Below are 18801 nucleotides of genomic sequence, written 5' to 3'. Positions count from 1 at the left end.
TTCGAACATTCGATATTTTGGGGTGGTGACGTCTGCAGTGATGAAAATAATCTATGCTTTCCCTGAAATGTTCCCAGAAAAAGAACTGCCATTCATTCCAGATATAACGTAGTTAACAAGTCTGCGAGGGGAATGGTTTTCCTGATATAGAGACCTCTGAAAAGGCGGTTGTGACAAAGACCCTCTTTCCATCGCATGTTATATATGCTTTGTAATGTATCATTAGACAACTGGTTGAAATATATTGGTATACACTTTGCTTTAAAAACAGTTTTGTATAAAATTCATTTAAAGATAATAAGATGTATACTAGTCATATACTTGTATACTTGTTATATGCATTTTGGACAATGGACCAAGTGAATCCGAGGATGAGAGACCACTGGTTACGCTGAAAAACAATTGTTTAACTGGTAAGCCATTATGAAGAAATTATTTTAATGCTGGGGAGCATTTAGGTCATTTAGGCAAATGACGAAAGAAATGAAATCCAGAAACTTAGACACGTGTCCGCTCTGACTTGATGTTGCACAAAAAGACTGGAGAAATTATTGTTTTTGTGGATTTGGTGAATGAAAGAATTGAAATCTTGGAGTTTGGGGGGTATGTCAAAGTTGATGACATGAATACTGCAAATCTAGCCCGATACATGATGGTTTGTATGGTACAAATCATAACCTCAGACTTAAATGTGCACTTGCCAGTTTTCCAACAAATGGTGTCAACTCAAAATATCTTTACCCTCTGATATGGGAAGCTATAGAGCCACTGGAACTAGATGATGTTCCAAGGAGGGCAAACGTAAAACCTGGTGTGATCCATATACTAGCTGTGGGCGCGGTCTTCGTGTTGATGTTCAAAAACAAAGTTCAGTCCTGGAAAAGTTAGAATAACCAATTAACAGTGGGTAAGGCGGAAGAAGAATGAACGCAGGTTCGTCCCACAGAAGGTGCCCCTTCACCCGCAGGAAGGGGTGGGGGGCACATTAAAGGGGGTCGTTTAATTTAAAATTATACATGAATCAATATACTAAATATTGTCCTTATTGTTATGTTACTTTGAATAAACATTTTCCGAATAAAATATGTTCATATGGTTTCATGAATTGTATCGACTTTCATTATTCTGAAATCCATGCGTACGCGTGTCATTGTCTGTAATTTCCCTATAATCATTTGAGTTAATTGTTATTTGTTTTATTTATTCATATGAACATATTCCATTGATTTAATCCACTTCATTCTGAAATCAATATTATACGATGTCATGATAAAATTAAAAGTAAGGACATAAGTATATTTATCAAATAAACAGATAATTCAAAGACATCCTTTAAATTACAAATAATATAGGACATACATTACTGAAATTTTAGGAATTCATGCCCCATTAGGACTTTCATTACTAGACGTAGGACTTGCATTACTTGGGAAACTTTTCTCTACAACTATCAACATCACCTTGTGTTAATTCTATTTCGTATAAAAATATCGGTCAGTCTTAAATGAGATATGCTTGCGCATGCGTACTCAGTTAGCTTGTGACATGCGGCTGGGTAGTCAGCCTGAAAATAGATGCGATCTATTTCTATCAGAATTATAATCTAAAACAAACGTAGTTTGTTTGCTTAAGTTGGAAACATTTTTGCAACGGAGTTGCAATCTTTTATGCGGCATTTATATTGATCTGTAACGTAGTTACACATTGTAGGCTACGAATCATTTGTGTGCCAAACTTAATTTCAATGAATATGGCGGCCGAAAGCACGTGAAGTGCTGTTTTACCGGGCCTTTCAAAACCCGCAATAGATACATGTAAGAATAGCGAGGACGTTAAAGCAAAGAAAGTAAAAACTAGAACAGGAAAGGGGAAACTAGACGACAAAGCAAAATCTAGTCATAACAGTGATGAATATTTAACTATAATGAAAAATATACAAGAAACTGTGCAGAGACAGGAAACGAAAATTAACAGCGTCGTGGGACGCATAGATTCTTTAGAGAAACAGTACCTGTATCACGATGCATATTGTGAGGAGAATTATGAATTTGATGAACAGTATGATGAAAGATTGGAGGATGAAACATGCCCGGAGGCAGGTACTAGTAGCACAAACAGATTTGATGATATGACGAAGAGATATAAATTAATAGAGTATACAGACGTGGAAGTTGACAGTGTGTTGGCGAGTAGTGTCAATGATTTGTTCACCAATGGGATAGTAGATCATTCAAAGTATACAGAACTTACCAAAGATGAAAATAACTCACGGCCAAAAAACTGTGAAAGTTTGGTGATAGTCAAAACCAATAAAATGGTATGGAACATTATTCCTCAATATGCCAAAACAAATGATAAGAAGTTACAGGATGTTCAAATGTCAGTTGTAAAAGCAGCTACGTTGATGACTAAAGGAATAGACAAACTGGCTAAGTTAGAAACAGGAAATGACACGAGTGAAGGGCTTGGAAAACTCATTGATATGTTCAATGACAGTATTGCTTTGCTTGGTCATGCCAATACACAGATTAACTGTTTTAGAAAGGATTTGTTAAAACCAAACCTCAAGCCAGAGTACAAACCTTTGTGCAATCATAACATTCCGTGCACAACTTTTCTCTTTGGAGATGATATTACCAAATCTGCAAGGGAAGTGGAAGATTCTGCGAAAATGAGTTATAAAATGATGCAGAGTAGAATGGGCTTGGATTATAGAAACCGCCCATACCAAAGGGGCCCACGATTCAGGGGACGCATGAGAGGAAGGTACAATCGTGGCCGAGGAAGTTCTTCCCAGAGGGGTGCACATGCAGATTCAAAAAACTTCTCATGGCAAAGCAGCCAGTGGGATCAGAACAGATACTAGAGGTGAGACATAAATTTCAAGCTGGTAGATTGCATTTGTTTGTAGATGAATGGAGAAAATTGACCAGTGACCCATATATCTTGGATATAGTACAAAATTGTCATATAAATGTTGATACCAACATTGGATTTCAAAACTTAAATGATATGGTGAAATATAGGTTTAACACAGAAGAAACAATTATAATCAGGAAAGAAATTTCTAAACTACTTGATCTGGTGTTATTAAGAAAGTTCAAAGTGTACCGGGGCAGTTTTTATCTCCTATTTTTGTACGCCCTAAAAAGAATGGAGAATACAGAATGATATTAAATCTTAAGAAGCTGAATCAACACATTCCCTATGAACATTTTAAAATGGACACTTTTGAAAAGGCATTGACCTTAGTGACAAAAGGATGCTTCCTAGCATCAATTGATATAAAGCATGCATATTATAGTGTGAAAATAGCAGAAGAACAGCAAATTCTTTGTCGTTTTGTTTGGGAAGGAAATATCTATCAATACACATGCCTTGCAAATGGCGTTTCTGAAGGGCCCAAAATATTTACGAAATTATTAAAGCCTGTATATGCAAAATTGAGAAGTCTTGGCCATTCTAGTTCAGGATTTATTGATGACAGTTTATTGTGTTCAGATAATTACCTCGAATGTGTTGAAAATATAAGATGCACAAAACATCTAATGGAAACACTTGGTTTTATAATCAATGCAGAAAAGTCTGTCCTTATTCCCCAACAATCATTGTTGTTTTTGGGAAATATAATTGATTCTGAAAGTATGACGGTGACTTTACCTTAAGATAAAATGGATCACATTGTACAGCAGTGTAAAATGCTTATCATTAAAACAGAAGCAAAAGTAAGACTAGTAGCTAAAGTGATTGGAATTATAGTTTCAACATTCTCAGCTGTTGAATATGGTAAACTCCATTATAGAGAACTTGAAAAGCAGAAGATAAGTGCTTTAAAAAGCAACAATGGAAATTATGATGCTATGATGCACATTACAATTAGTATGAAGCAAGAATTACAATGGTGGATGGAAAATGTCCACTTGCAAAGAAGGAAAATTGACAAAGGAAATGTTGACATTATATTGTATACTGATGCATCCAAATTAGGCTGGGGTGCTCATTTGGAGGGTCAAAAAATTGGTGGTAGATGGTTTCCAGAAGAAGCTAACCTTCATATAAATGCTTTAGAGTTACTAGCAATATTAAATGCATTGCAGTCTTTTACATTTAGATTTGAAAATAAACATGTAAAGATCATGAGTGATAATATTACAGCATGTGACTATATTCAGAATATGGGTGGAATTAAGTCTTATGATTGCAATAACATAGCAAAAAAGATTTGGCATTGGTGTATCGAGAAAAATGTTTGGCTCACCTGTGTCCATGTGCCAGGGAAAGATAATGTAGATGCTGATAATGCTTCTAGGAAGTTTAATGAACGTTTAGAATGGAAGTTGAATGAGAATGTATTTCAAAAGATATGTGAAAAATTTGGAAATCCATTTATTGATCTTTTTGCCTCTAGATTAAATGCGCAAGTTGAAAGATATTGTTCATGGCAGGCAGACCCCTTTGCTTGGGGTATTAATGCATTTACTTATGATTGGGGAACACTGAATTATGTTTATCTGTTTCCACCTTTCAGTTTGCTGGGTCATTGTATCCAGAAGATTCGCAAAGACAAAGCCAGGGGTATTATAGTGGCTCCTGTATGGCCAACACAGATATGGTTTGCAAAGTTGATGGAATTACTTGTGGAAAACCCAATAGTCATTCAAAAGAAAAAAGGTCTGCTAACTTTACCAGGGAACAAGCTCCCAGTGGAACATCCTCTTATGGACAAGTTGAAACTCATTGTATGCAAAGTATCAGGGAACAGTTTAGAGAACGAGGCCTTTCTGAGCAATCAACCCACATACTTATGTCATCTTGGCGTACAGGGACAAAGAAACAATACAACGTGTTCATTAAACGCTGGTTCAAATACTGTGGTGAAAGGAAAATTAATTCAATTTCACCACATGTGGAAGAGGTGATAGAATTTCTTACAAAACAGTTTAATGATGGCTTAGCTTATGACAGTTTAAATACAGCAAGAGGTGCTATTTCATCAATGGGTATTCAAATTGATGGAGTTTCAGCAGGGAGTCATCCATTGGTGATAAGATATATGAAAGGCATTTATAATTTGAGGCCACCAAGACAACGTTATGCTCAAATTTGGGATGTTAATAAAGTTCTGGTTTTCTTAAGGAAACTTTCACCAGTAAAGCACTTGACTTTGAAGGATCTGACTTTAAAACTTACAATGCTCATGGCATTAATTAATGCCACACGTGTACAAACATTGCATTTAATTTCTGTTGTTGATATGAAAAAGTTGAGTTCAGAGTTTGTGTTTCAGTTATGTGGTTTACTGAAGCAAAGTAGACCAGGTTGTAATTCATCACATATTGTGTTTAAAGCTTACCCTCCAGATAGGAGGTTGTGTGTTTATACTGTTTTAAAAGAGTATATAGCTCGTACAAAGACATTGCGTAGGCATAATGTTGATAAAAATTTGCTTATAAGTTATATGAAACCTTATAAACCTGTTCAAAGAGATACTATTTCTAGATGGATCAAAGTTGTAATGACAAAATCGGGAATAGACACTACTTTATTTGGTGCTCACAGTGTGAGAGCTGCTGCTGTTTCAAAGGCAAAAATGAATTCTGTGCCAGTGACAGATATTTTGAACAAAGCTGGTTGGAGTACTGAAAAAACATTTGCAAAATTCTATGAGAAACAAATCGAGGATAAAACTACCACATTTGAATATGGAGTTTTAAAAAGGAAGTAATGAGCATATTCATATACTAGTATATACTGGCATGTATAGGTTTACATGAGTATCTGTTGATGATTTGTTGAAACTGTTCTAAACGATATTTTAAGCTGAAATAAAGGCCATTGAATACTGGTTTATTGATGTTTGTCACATTTTACTTTAAAGTCTCATTTAAGACTGACCGATATTTTTATACGAAATAGAATTTAAAATTCATCCAAACTTTCCTATTTATATCTGTGAGCTGATTACATTGGAATTATATTACTGAGTAAGCTGGGTGAGGAGGGTGGCATTTAAGCCCTCCCTCATTTTTACACTCACAGAATTACAATCAAACATCGACTTAACCAAGGTAAGTCTCGTTTAATTTTAAATTTTTCGCTGCTAATGGTGTTGGAAGCTTCACCAATCTTGAACATAAGAGAACCATTGAACTTAAATCGTTCTTCATATATTAAATTAATCTAGTCACTAAAAACTGAAGATTTATCTATTACCAAAAGACTGCATGAAAGGCAGTAAATAAGGAGTTTATTGGCGAAAGGTGGCAATAACCTTAAAGTTCTCTAAAATAAGAGATGGTAATGAGGCTTCTTTCCAAAAATTTATGATCAACCAATAATCAGAAAAGAGCAATAAGGAGAAGCGCGGCAAATCATTGCAAAGTAAGTATTATATACTCGTTAAAGTTTGAAGATTATTTAATAAAAGCGCAATTTACAGGTACATTTAAGATTAATATTTGTCATTCGGTTTTGGCTTGAAAGCAGCTGCTTATATTACAGAGCTGTAAGAAAGATAGTCGAAACAGAAATTGGGGAGGAAGAGAGGGAGAAGGGGAAATGGAGGAAAGGTGTGGAAAGCGAAGATAAGAAAAGTGCCTTGTTACAAGAAATGCATGACAAAGGTGCTATACATTATTTACTTACGATACATTATTTACTTATGTTCTACAGCTAAATTGATTTTCCAGCTTCACATTTCAATAGTAATATAGACATTATCATCGTAAATAATCATTAAATTAAATATTTCATTATTTGATTCATTCTAAAAAATTCTATTTTTTTTAAATTCAATCTGGACACTTGGATGCATCAAAAACCCTGGTCAAAGTAGAACAGAGATATACTGGCACAACATGGCCACAGACATTAGAAGATATGTTTCGTTATGCCACCAGTGCCAGGTGGCAATTAAAAAAAATTAGAATGAACCATGTCCCACTTCACCCAATAGTGGTGGAAAAGTGCAAACCGTGGAATTAGGTAAATACATCAAAATACTTTACAGTAAGATGGACATTAAATTTAACGGAAAAGGTAATTTTTCATATCTTACGTTTTGGCATAATTTCCAAATCTTTAACCATTTCGGTTTTTCTTGTCAGATTAGAATTGATTTTGCCCACCTGCCAAAATCGTATCAAGGTAACCAGTGTTATATTGCAGCCATATGCTACTTCACGAAGCACGCTTCAGTGAAAGCACTGCCCAATAACAAGGCTGAAAACGTGCCAATATTTTTGTCAGATTTAATGATGTTGTAAATATGCTTTCTATATCTAAACTGCATAGTTAAATGAAATCCTTAAGCAGAGGCAAAGGGACTCACGGGTGATTTATATATTATTCATAAATAATTACTTTCTTTTTCTTAACATAAATCAAATAAATGTACTTTTACGACTTACACTAGCGATTGTATTATAAAACGAGCAGTGTAGCAGCATCAGAGTAAACGTTACATTTTATATTTCAGAGAGCTACAACCAAACTTTGAATACAAAATTAACCAATATTAATCGTGCAAAGACCCAAAAGAGTGGGATCTCTACATAGGGCCATGCAACTTTGCATAGAACACTTCCTAGCGGGCCAGCACAAAAATGAAACCCTATTTTCTTATGTTTAGAAAGTGAGCATGAGTTTTCAATCAGACAGAAAGTCAAAATTATACTAAATATCGCATTTGTAAAATAAAAGTATCACAATAATTATGTAAATCACTCTTGCTTACATCAAACGTGCACAGCACATAAGTATTTGCCATTTTAGTGAAGCGACTCTTCCAAATGAAGACATTAGTTACTTGCAACCAATGAACAAAGAAGAAATAGACCCACTGCCACGGGTACAATTCATTATAAAGGATTTAACTGTAAGGCACGACCAACAACTGTGGCCAGCATAGAGGAAGCGCAGGCAGAGCAAAATAAATAAATAAATAAAATAACCTGCAGCAGCTAAAACAGAAAAGTCCCTTGACAGTCGCGGTGTTTTAGAGCCCTTAAATAACCTCGTTAAAACCAGAAACTAACAACCAAATTGCACAAAAAACCACGACCGATTCGTTGTTCAATGATTTATCTTTTTTCCAGTAACTTGCTGCATCGATCAACAGCGCGACAAAAGACGTCACGATGAAAAAAAACCCCGCGAGGATGAAAATCGTTGTCATATACAATTTTTGCATGTTTGCAATCTGATATGCCCATATCTAATTATTGTTTGGCTTTTTACGGTAAGTGCTGCTATTATATAACGGTGTTTTAGAGTACCTTGTTAAAACCAGAAAGAAGATCGCAAGTAACAACTACTATAAATCGCAGCGAGCCACGATCGTTGTGCAATGGCGTATCTTTTTTCAATATTGTGACGAGTTTTAAGATGTTTTAACAGTGGCGTAACCAGGCCTTTTAATAGATTATATGCAAATATTTTCAAATTCCCAAATACATCTTAATGTAGACTTACGCAACAGATGAAGGGCAGCCTATATTATATCTGCCAAATATCATTGATTAGTTTTCACTAGTAAAATAATCATCACTTAAAATCAAAAATATAACCGCGATTTCAATAGTCCAGTATATTTTTTCACCCAGGGGCTTACTGAAAACTTTGGGCACTGTACGAACTGCAGATAGTGCCTGCTTGCATCGAGCTGAATTCTGAATAACGTTGCGGTACTGTTCTTCCATATAAAATACCGGTACTGATCATGATATTTTTTCGTCGTGATGGAGAAACAGTAGTAATTCATTGGAAAGATATATTTAATATATTTTAATTACACTCTTACACATTAAAAACAAAAGCTTATTATATACATTTAAAAACAAAAGGATTGCAACTGCTAGCTATTTATCTATAGCCTATTGTATATTAAAAGTTATTATTAAAAATGTAAAACAGTAGAATTAACATGAGTATGTTCACAATTCATTTTACTATTACGATCTCTTCATTGTAAGAATGTTACTGTTTTAATATGAAACACAAATGGGGTCTACAAGTGACACAGCCATTACTTTAATGTCACGCGAAAACGCTAAACAGGGTGCAACTTTATCTTAAATTTGGACATTGAGAGCCTGTCGAAAATGTCAGTAGGTACTCCTCGTCTTTTGATCGACTCATCTTTCCAATGCCAGGGCTAGATGCAAAAGACTCATGTGGAACACCTTTCTGCTGTTTAGACGATGGCTCCGTCTCTGCGTTTTTTACTATATGGGAGCGTTCCCATAAACTCATCGTACTAACTGCATCGATCTAACTCTGCGCAGAACGAAAATAAGTTTTTGAATCTGACATCGAAAGTCCAAACTATTAGTAAGATTAATCGCTAAAAGATATATTGACATCAGCACTAATTTGTTAGAACCCATTCAGAAGATCCGAACTGATCAGCTGATTCCCGGCTTCATTTGAAAGAACGCACAAGAGAACAATGAAACGTCCGATGTATTAATGTATTAGATGACTCAATCCAATATTATTTTAAAGAAATTATAAAAATAAACCAATCCACCAGTGAATGACATGAAGGAACTAACTTTTGCTATAATTTTAGTGACGAATTTTTCTATACATATGCATACTATAATTTCCCCATGCCCTTTTGAAGACACTGCTCCACCTGAGGTTAGTATATACACCCAGCCAGTTTAAATAAGGATGTCAAGTTGTTACAATATAAATTAGTAGTGTCGAGTTGCAATGATATTAATGATTTTTGTTATAATCAAGATTTAATCACTATGCCCATGCAAGGACGACGCGTGGGGGGGCATGTGAAAGGCAGATAGACCATTACAGGATTAAGCGGCCGTCCTTTCTGTAGGGTCCGCCATATTTTATACTTGGATCAGTTGATAGTCGGATCTTCTATTCTGAATGGGTTCTTAGATAACCAAAATTGCCGGTGTGCCAGGAATAGTAATCCTAGGTGTGGAAGTCGGGGCTCTCATATAAGTCGGTACAGAAATCCATATACTGTTTAGGTGACGCCATCTGTGCGATACCGGTGGCGCTTTTACAGCTACTAACCTCAGTTATGTCTGATTATTTAAAGTGACGAACGCATGACCCAAGCTGTGATCAACGCACGTGATATAATCCTTCAAACATCGCTACAAGTTACGCCCCCATTGTTTGCGATCCTCCCCCTTCTATTGTTACGAAAGGCGGCTGATGTCGAGGTTACGCGGTCAGGGCCCCGGGCCCGGGCGCAAGCATGGCGATTCCTTGCTTTCCCATAACTCGAAAGTCTGGCAAATCGCGACCTGCGCTAGAAGCGACATCACCGTTAGTTTCGAGGCTGTTATATGCAACGAGTAAATCCCGACCCAATGGCCTCTGCGTATGCGCAATTTGTCATTTTAACGTATCTTTCATGCATGGACCTAACTAGGTCCATGTTTCATGTAATTAAACATTGCGGCAAGTTTGGGTTGCTAGTGATAATAGCATATAACAAAACATATAACAAAACAAGGCAGCAAAGCTGTCAAATGTACAGACAAAAAAACAGAAAATAAAGATGCAAATAAGTGAAAAATTAAATTTTCACAAAAAAATGTTAAATTGCCAGAAAAATTTACCAAACAGACTGCGTTGCCTATTGAAGCTGTATGTTAGACCCATGTTTCTTTCCTGTAAGTTTGAGAACAGTAAGTGACATGATTTCCCTTAAATGGTCATCATAGGAGCAGTGTACAAAATAGGGGTTTCTTCAAATTTTGATGCAACATTACATAATGTTTAACAGCATAATGACAATCAAATGTTATTAATAAAATATTAGTAACATGGACATTCAGAAAATGTGACAAGCAAAAGTCTTCAGGATCATGGAACTTTAAAGTCACACCTTGAAAATGCCAATATGTGAAAAATTAAATTTTCACAAAAAACTGTTTAACTGCCAAAAAAAAAAAAAAAAAAAAAAAAAAAAAAAAAAAAAAAACCAAACAGACTGCATTGCCTACTGAAGCTGTATTTTAGTCCCATGTTTCTTTCCTGTAAGTTTGAGAACAGTAAGTGACATGATTTTCCTTAAATGGTCATCACGGAAGCAGTGTCCAAAATAGGGGTTTCTTCAAATTTTGATGCAATATTACATAATGTTTAACAGCTTAATGACCATCAATTTTTAATTATAAAATATTTGTATCACAGATATTCAGAAAATGTGACTAGCAAAGGTCTTCAGGCCCATGGAACTTCAAAGTCACACCTTGAAAATGCCAAAATGTAAACAAGACAGCACTGTTCTGAAATGGGTTTATTTCCATTTTAACACTTTTTTAACATAAAACAAAATAAACATTTTACTGCCATTTTTATATGACCAACTAAGAAAATTGATGAGATGGGAAAAGTATCAATAGAACAGTGTTAAATGTCCAATTTCCTCCATTCTGAGATTCTGAACATAGTGGATGATTGAATCTGACAAACTGCAATGATATGAGTTTATTTCCATTTTTGGCACTTTATTACACAATACATGATAACAAGTTTACCATGTTTTTTACATAATCAACTAACAATGCTGTAAAGATGCAGGAAATATCAAACAAACACTTTTAGGCATCTTATTAGTTAAATAATGAGACTGTTAACATGCCTAATAATTGAATCTGAGGAAATGGGAAAAAACAGTATAACTTCTAAAATAATAGCCCGATTATGCTGATTTTCGAACTCAACCTGCGTTTTAGTAAGATTGACCACTCCTGTGAGTATAATTACAATTGGCCGATCCGTTTTTCTTATATTGTGTTATCAGTGTTGCATTTATATTGAAAATAGTGAAAAAACAGCATAAATTCCCTAAAAATGGCCCAATCATGCTGATTTTCGAACTTGGCCTGCGTATTATAAATATTCATCAGTTCTGTAAGTTTCAAGTCAAAAGGTAAAATGGTTTTCCACTTATTGTGTTATCGGTGCTGCATATATGCTGAAAAAAGTGTAAAAACAGCATAAATTCCCTGAAAGTGACCCGATCATGCTGATTTTCGAACTTGACCTGCGTATTATGAATATTCATCAGTTCTGTAAGTTTCAAGTCAAAAGGTAAAATGGTTTTCCACTTATCGTGTTATCGGTGCTGCATATATGCTGAAAAAAGTGAAAAAACAGCATAAATTCCCTAAAAGTGACCTGATCATGCTGATTTTCGAACTTGACCTGCGTATTATGAATATTCATCAGTTCTGCAAGTTTCAAGTCAAAAGGTAAAATGGTTTTCCACTTATCGTGTTATCGGTGCTGCATATATGCTGAAAAAAGTGAAAAAACAGCATAAATTCCCTAAAAGTGACCCGATCATGCTGATTTTCGAACTTGACCTGCGTATTATGAATATTCATCAGTTCTGCAAGTTTCAAGTCAAAAGGTAAAATGGTTTTCCACTTATCGTGTTATCGGTAAAAGTGCACGGCGACGGCGACGGCGACGACGGCGACGACAGACGCAGATGATGGCTATATGTACAGACACATCTGTGTCTGTACATAAAAATGGAAGCTTATAATAGATTGAAGCACTCGGTACCTCTGATAGAAAAACTTGCGGTAAATATTCAGGTGAAGAATGCTAAAGTCATGCTTTATTACGCACAAAAATTTCAAAATTAAACATTTCATACATCATTTTATAGTTTCTGATGAATATAATTAATCTGTGTAGTCTATTGATAATATTGATTGTTTTTCTATCAGAGGTACCGATCTATTATCTATCGTAAGCTTCCATGTTTTTGTTATGTTTTGTTATATGCTATTATGACTAGCAACCCAAACTTGCCGACATGTTTAATTACATGAGAGACACATAAAAATGACGAATTATGCATACGCAGAGGCCATTGCGACTAGTTTGTATCGCCGCAAATAACCTCGAAACTAATGGTGATTTCGCCATTAGCGCACGGCCGCGATTTGCGAAGCTTTCGAGATATGGGATAGTGCACGCTCGCCATGCTTGCTCACGCTCGCCATATGCGAAGCTTTCGAGATACGGGGCCCTGGACGATGTCCATCTTCACCCACGGCTCAAGAGGATGTCCATCTTCACCCACAGCAATGGACGATGTCCATCTTCACCCATAGGACTGCAACTAACGTTACAGGGATACACAAAGTAGCCTTTTTCAACTTTTCCGGAAATGGAAATTGCATTGTGGGTAGGGGAGCCCTGCTACGTCGAAACACTTAATGCGGTGCTTACAACCATGGCTGGGTTTACGTGCTTTTTGTCCCACTACTACAATAACAGTAAGCGAGATCGACACATGAGGTTTAATAAGTTCCCAACAAACCCGTTAGAATGAAAAATATGGTAGAAAGAAAGGAAAATATAGCAAGTTTGGATCAAAAGCAGGGCACCGCGTTTGCGCTGAACATTTCGAAGGCGGGAAGAAAAACTATAATATTAGGAGTTCAACGGTGCTTTAATAAAAAACAGAAATGCTTAGTTAAACAACGTATATAATGAACTATCGGCAAATAGAACTCGGGGGTAAAAAATGCGAGAAAAAAAACATTATAAAGATTTGAAGAAAAAATTGAAGAATAGGCCGGGGCCTAAAAATTAAGAAAAGACTTCAAGCATGAGATTATCGAAAAAGAAAGTAAAAGCTTTGAAGTTTTACACGGGGATTCTACTTACAAAACATTCAAGAACGTTATCGGCGAAATAAAAAATTATTTATTTCTGAACTCAATGACAAGAGAATTGGAAAATTCAATGGGCATATTTTTACAAAAAATGCAGAAAAGCCTTTCTGTAAGCTACACGTACATAATACATGTATGGTAAAGACAAAATGGATAATAAACATAATCCAACAACGTATTTGTAAAGTAATACAAATATGCTTAGTATTAAAGTAGGCCTACGTATATTTAACTGTCTTAGATAGTTGAAAAGTATGAACTGTGTGGGAAACACTTTAGTTGAATGTTTTAATTGTCTGGGACTGAAAACGATGAAAATACGCATAAAAACGTTTAAAAATCAAATAATTTGGGCTCTTGCTATAATTTTGTTTTTGTTTCAGATTGACAAAATTTTCATACTTGTCAGACCGAAAGGCTGACATTTTTTACCTGTCGTAAATTTTGTACATACAGGGTTACTACTTAATATGGAATATTTTTTATCATTGTTATTTTTGAGTCCTGATTAAATATTTTTTGGCTTGATTCATCAAATAAGTATATCATTGAGTGAGGAAAATATCCAGTCTTCTATTGTGAGATATTTTGGTCAATAATCTCAAATCTGACATAAGATGTCATTCAAAAGAAGAGAACACCCCCAGAAAACCATATCAACAGTTTGATGTCAGTATTAACTTTAAGCTAAGATATTAAAGAAAATGATAGCCTCCGGACAGTGATATGTTACACAGTCAAAGAAAGCATTACAGTTAATCATGAAAAGTCATCAATAGCGGGTATGACCTCCAGCAGCCGCTTGCAGCGCCCTCATCCTATATGCCATACCCTGTGACAAGTTTTTTAGAGTTTGGATGGGGATATCATTCCACGCAGTGATATTTGCCTGTTGCACTTCATCACTATTTACCGGCCGATGACCATAGCTATTAATTCTCTGAGTTACTTCCGCCCACAGATTTTCAATTGGGTTCATTACTGGGGAGTTTGCAGGCCAGGGCAGTTGCTGAACCCATTGGTTTTGAAGAAAAACAATGATTCTGCTAGCTCGATGTGGGGTTGCACAGTCGTCTTGGTACACAAAGTTGTTCCTGAAGATGACTCTTACAAATCGAAGCATTGTTTGCTGTAGAATGTCTCTGTAGGAACCCTGGTTGAGGTTGCCTCCTAGAAAAACCAACTGGTTCTGGGCACCGGCATGGAATGCTCCCCAAACAGAGACGTTACCACCCCTGCTTGCACCCTAGGTAGTACACAATCATCGTTTTATGCCCCTCGTACACGTCGGCGGACACGGATTCGACATTCAACCCCCCAAATTCCATATCTGGCCTCATCACTGAAAACGACGTGATTCCAGTGTTTTGGCTGCAAACGCACGTGGTCCCCAGCCCATTGCAGACGTCGCTGTATATGACCTGCTGTTAACAGTGGTTTCCCTACTGGCCTTCGTGCAAAATAACCGGCTTGCTGTAATCTCTTGTTTACAAGGGACCTTGAAACGGGCGTTTGAAAGGCATTCTGCCACTCTTTTTTGAGGACACTGGTTGTCTTTGTACGACCAGCACGGCGCACTCTAAGGAGAAGGCGATCCTGTCTTCTTTGTGTGGTACGCGGACACCCTGGTGGAAGTATTGGCGTAGGTGCCCCTGTTGTAGCATTTGTTTGGAGGACTTTACTAACGGTTCCTGAAAAATGTTGAATTATCTGGCAATGGCTGTCCGTTTCTAGCCATTTTCTCTGAGGCCAAGAATCCCATAGAAAGCTGAGTTGCTTAGCTGTCGAAGCATATCTTCTCTAAGGTACCTGACAAGTTTCAGAGGGATCCCTTTGTTGCTTCTCTAAATACACTCCAAAGATTAACCAAACCCATGCGTTTTTATACAAGGGCAGAAATTGCCGAAAAGACCACCCCTCACATTTCTGACCACAGAACATGCAACTGCTTACATTAATTGTTTCGAAAGTTGCATGGAAATTAGGTAACACACCTGGCTACACATTATTTTAGGGTAATGATGTAAAACAAGTTACACAAACTGTAAATTAAAAAGATAAGCAACTGTAACACACAGAAGCACAAGCAATGGCTCAAAATCACGGTCAAGCGAAACAGCGCGATTATGATCACATTTAACGGCAGAGTGTAGCGTAATAATCAGCTGCACATATAAAGCAACATCTTGGCAATATCAGCAAGAAGGTACATGTATCACAATAATTAGCTACGCAAAAAGCAAATTGCTTATACTTATCGTTTGCTGGATCTCCTTAGAACCCCCTGTCCACTGAAAATAATGATTAAATATAGTTGTCCGCTAATCCAACGACCTAATGAAAACGGTTGTAGTGCCAGGGGCAGGTAGAACCGGCCGGGTAGCTTAGTAGGTAAGAGCACTCGCCCTGTAAGCGAGGGGTCCCGGGTTCGATTCCTGGTCTGGTCGGTGGTTTTTCTGCACTCACCCCAAATCGCTACAATGGTGGCAGCGGTGTTGCGAGATAGGGCTCGCGTCTTTCGGCATTTGGGTGGGAGGAGTGTAGTGCCAGGGGCAGGTAGAACCGGCCGGGTAGCTTAGTAGGTAAGAGCACTCGCCCTGTAAGCGAGGGGTCCCGGGTTTGATTCCTGGTCTGGTCGGTGATTTTTCTGCACTCACCCCAAATCGCTACACGGTGAATGAGTCAAATAAACAATATCCATTCGCAAATGTTCATTTACATACGTCAAAAATATCACTGAATCCTCCTTGACGGCGGTTGATCTCGTTTTTGATTTACACCAGCGCCGTTCTCAGGTCTCCGTTCGTGGATGTTGATTCGGATTCGTGGTCTTGCGACTGAGGATGGCTCAAAACAAACAGCAGTACTGTTCTCAGGTCTTTGTCAATCTCCACCGGATTCGTGATAGTGCGAATAGCGATGTCTCGAAACAAACAATAGGCCGTTTTCGAGTCCTTGTCGATCTCCTCCGGATTCGTAGCTCACAGCAAACGGGTGATGACACGTCAGAAGAGGGCGTCCAAACAATAGCTCTCCGCACTTACGTGTGTTAAGATTCTTGACGAGAGAGCTAATGTCGTCAACAGTCTCTCTAAATTTGGTTAATGAGCACTATGTGTATCTTCACACAACTAACAGGCGCTACGACAGTAAATGAAAATCGTCGGCCTCTGAACAGCCCGAGTGCATACAGAACGAATATACGGGGTTCTCGGCTGAATTATCTTATCGCTATTGGAAAGGCAATGTTGGCCATAACAGTCATTACATCGTTTCACTCTGGTAAATCGCGAACCAAGAGGGCACAACAGTTGATATAGTCTGCTAACAATGGTACACGTCATGGTTGAGGTCTGGTGAGATCGGGTTCTTTATCAGCCACGCCCACCTCCAAGGTACCTTCTCTTCTTAGGCTAGATTTCACTGATTTTCACCGTCAATCTCATTGACATCAGTAGGAACCATAGCCTGCAAATTCCTGTCGACTGCTCCAATTAAAGCTGAGTATAAATAACACATAGACTAAACTGCAAATCGATCACCAGCTTCTTTATTCTTACAGTAAATTTACACACGAGTGACGACTGACTGAAGAATAACGAAGAATGACCTGTCGTGACCCAAGTAACAGGATAAGCGGGACATATAGTAAACCGGTTATATATATCTTTAGGCCAGTGGACAACAAAATAACTGCACAACGGCATAACCCGCTAACGCGCGCAAATATACGGAGCCCCGCAGGGCTCACTCAAAAATTTGTTTTTTATCTCGAGCGCTCGACTTACTATCTCGAGCGCTCTAGTTAATTGGCCAATCACAAACCAACTTCAGTCAAAATGGCAGACATGAGTAGAGACGATCTCATTACGCTTTACTTTAATCTTGGACTCAAATATAAAGACATTGTATCTAGTCTTAGTGCAAAGCATGAAGTGTTACTGAGTTCTTAAAAGAACTCTTAAAAGGATCCTGAAGAAGAAAGGACTAGTAAGGCGCGAGAACTATAGAGGTTATTTTATGGAGACTGTAGATGAACATAAAGGATGCACCAGTATTATCCGTGCAGACAAAGGGACTGAAAATGCTGACACATGCACCATGCAACATTTTCTCACACCTAGGAATTAGAGCAGTGCAGCCACCCAGACCAAAGCCTGTCCCTGCCTCGGCCGCATCGTGCATTTCAGCAACTTCATCTTCAACCCAGCCTACTAGATCTTTATCGGCAACTCCAATGCACCAAACACAGGAAAAGGATTACAAAGGTTCTGAAAAAAAGGCGACTATTAGATTTCTACATATTTTATTTAGGTTCTGCTTTGCTAATTCAGTCGTGCCTAGTGACTGGTTTAAGTTATTAACCCCAATTCCTAAGGGTAATTGTGTTAATCTACATGTATGTGATCCACCAGCATACAGAGGAATAACATAAGCATCTAGCATATAGATATACACATTTATACATGTACTAAACAGAAGGGCTATGGACAATAAAATAATAGTTGACGAGCAAAATGGTTAGACAAGATCGAGGGTGTTTGGATCAGCTGTATGTGTATAATGTCTAGTATTAAAGAAAATGGTCTAAAGCAAAATCAAAACCTATATGCGTGTTACATCGATGCAAGAAAAAGCATTCGACAAAATTAACAAGTTGGGGATTTGCGGAAATTTCATGAATTTCCATCAGGCCTCATATAGTAAACCCAAGTGTTGTGTTAGGGCTAATAATTATACAACAGGCTTCTTTGACACAGATACTGGAGTAAAAGAGGGGTGTCTGGTGTCACCCTTACTTTTTGACATCTAATAGTATATAAATGATTTGGTACATGGTGTTAAAGCACTGGTTAAGGGCATTAATGTAGGAGCTGATCTGATCTGTTATCTTCTTTATCCGGATGATGTTGTACTTCGGTAGCTGGGAATGAAAAAATGAAAAAGATTTGCAAGCAATGCTTGATGTAGTGTACAAGTGGTTTCATAAATGGCAGCTGACTCTGAATGAGGATAAAACTCAGATAGTTAATTTCAGGCATGGAAAAAATTGCGTTATTCTAATGGCCTAAGGGTAGATGGCAGAAATTACGTTGTAAAAAGATCCATATACACA

General features: G+C 37.2%; 1 protein-coding gene across 1 annotated transcript; it reads left to right on the top strand.

The window, feature by feature from the left end:
- Positions 1-1764: 1764 nt before the first annotated feature.
- Positions 1765-5457, top strand: LOC147762875 (uncharacterized). The gene is made up of 2 exons (XM_087009291.1): positions 1765-2868; positions 4529-5457. The coding sequence occupies exon 1, from the start codon at positions 1925-1927 to the stop codon at positions 2864-2866; it is 942 nt and encodes a 313-aa protein (XP_086865417.1). The 5' UTR covers positions 1765-1924; the 3' UTR covers positions 2867-2868; positions 4529-5457.
- The last annotated feature ends 13344 nt before the right edge of the window (positions 5458-18801 follow it).

Source organism: Lingula anatina, chromosome 3 (genome assembly GCF_051362555.1).
Source record: "Lingula anatina isolate TDL-2025a chromosome 3, LinAna3.0, whole genome shotgun sequence".
Taxonomy (NCBI): Eukaryota; Metazoa; Brachiopoda; class Lingulata; order Lingulida; family Lingulidae; genus Lingula; species Lingula anatina.
The sequence above is the reverse complement of the archived record's forward strand: the minus strand, read 5'-3'. Positions and strand labels throughout refer to the sequence as shown.

What these genes read in the sequence shown, in the direction of transcription:
- LOC147762875 (XM_087009291.1), top strand. Translation starts at nt 1,925, where the DNA reads ATGAAAAATATACAAGAAACTGTGCAGAGACAGGAAACGAAAATTAAC.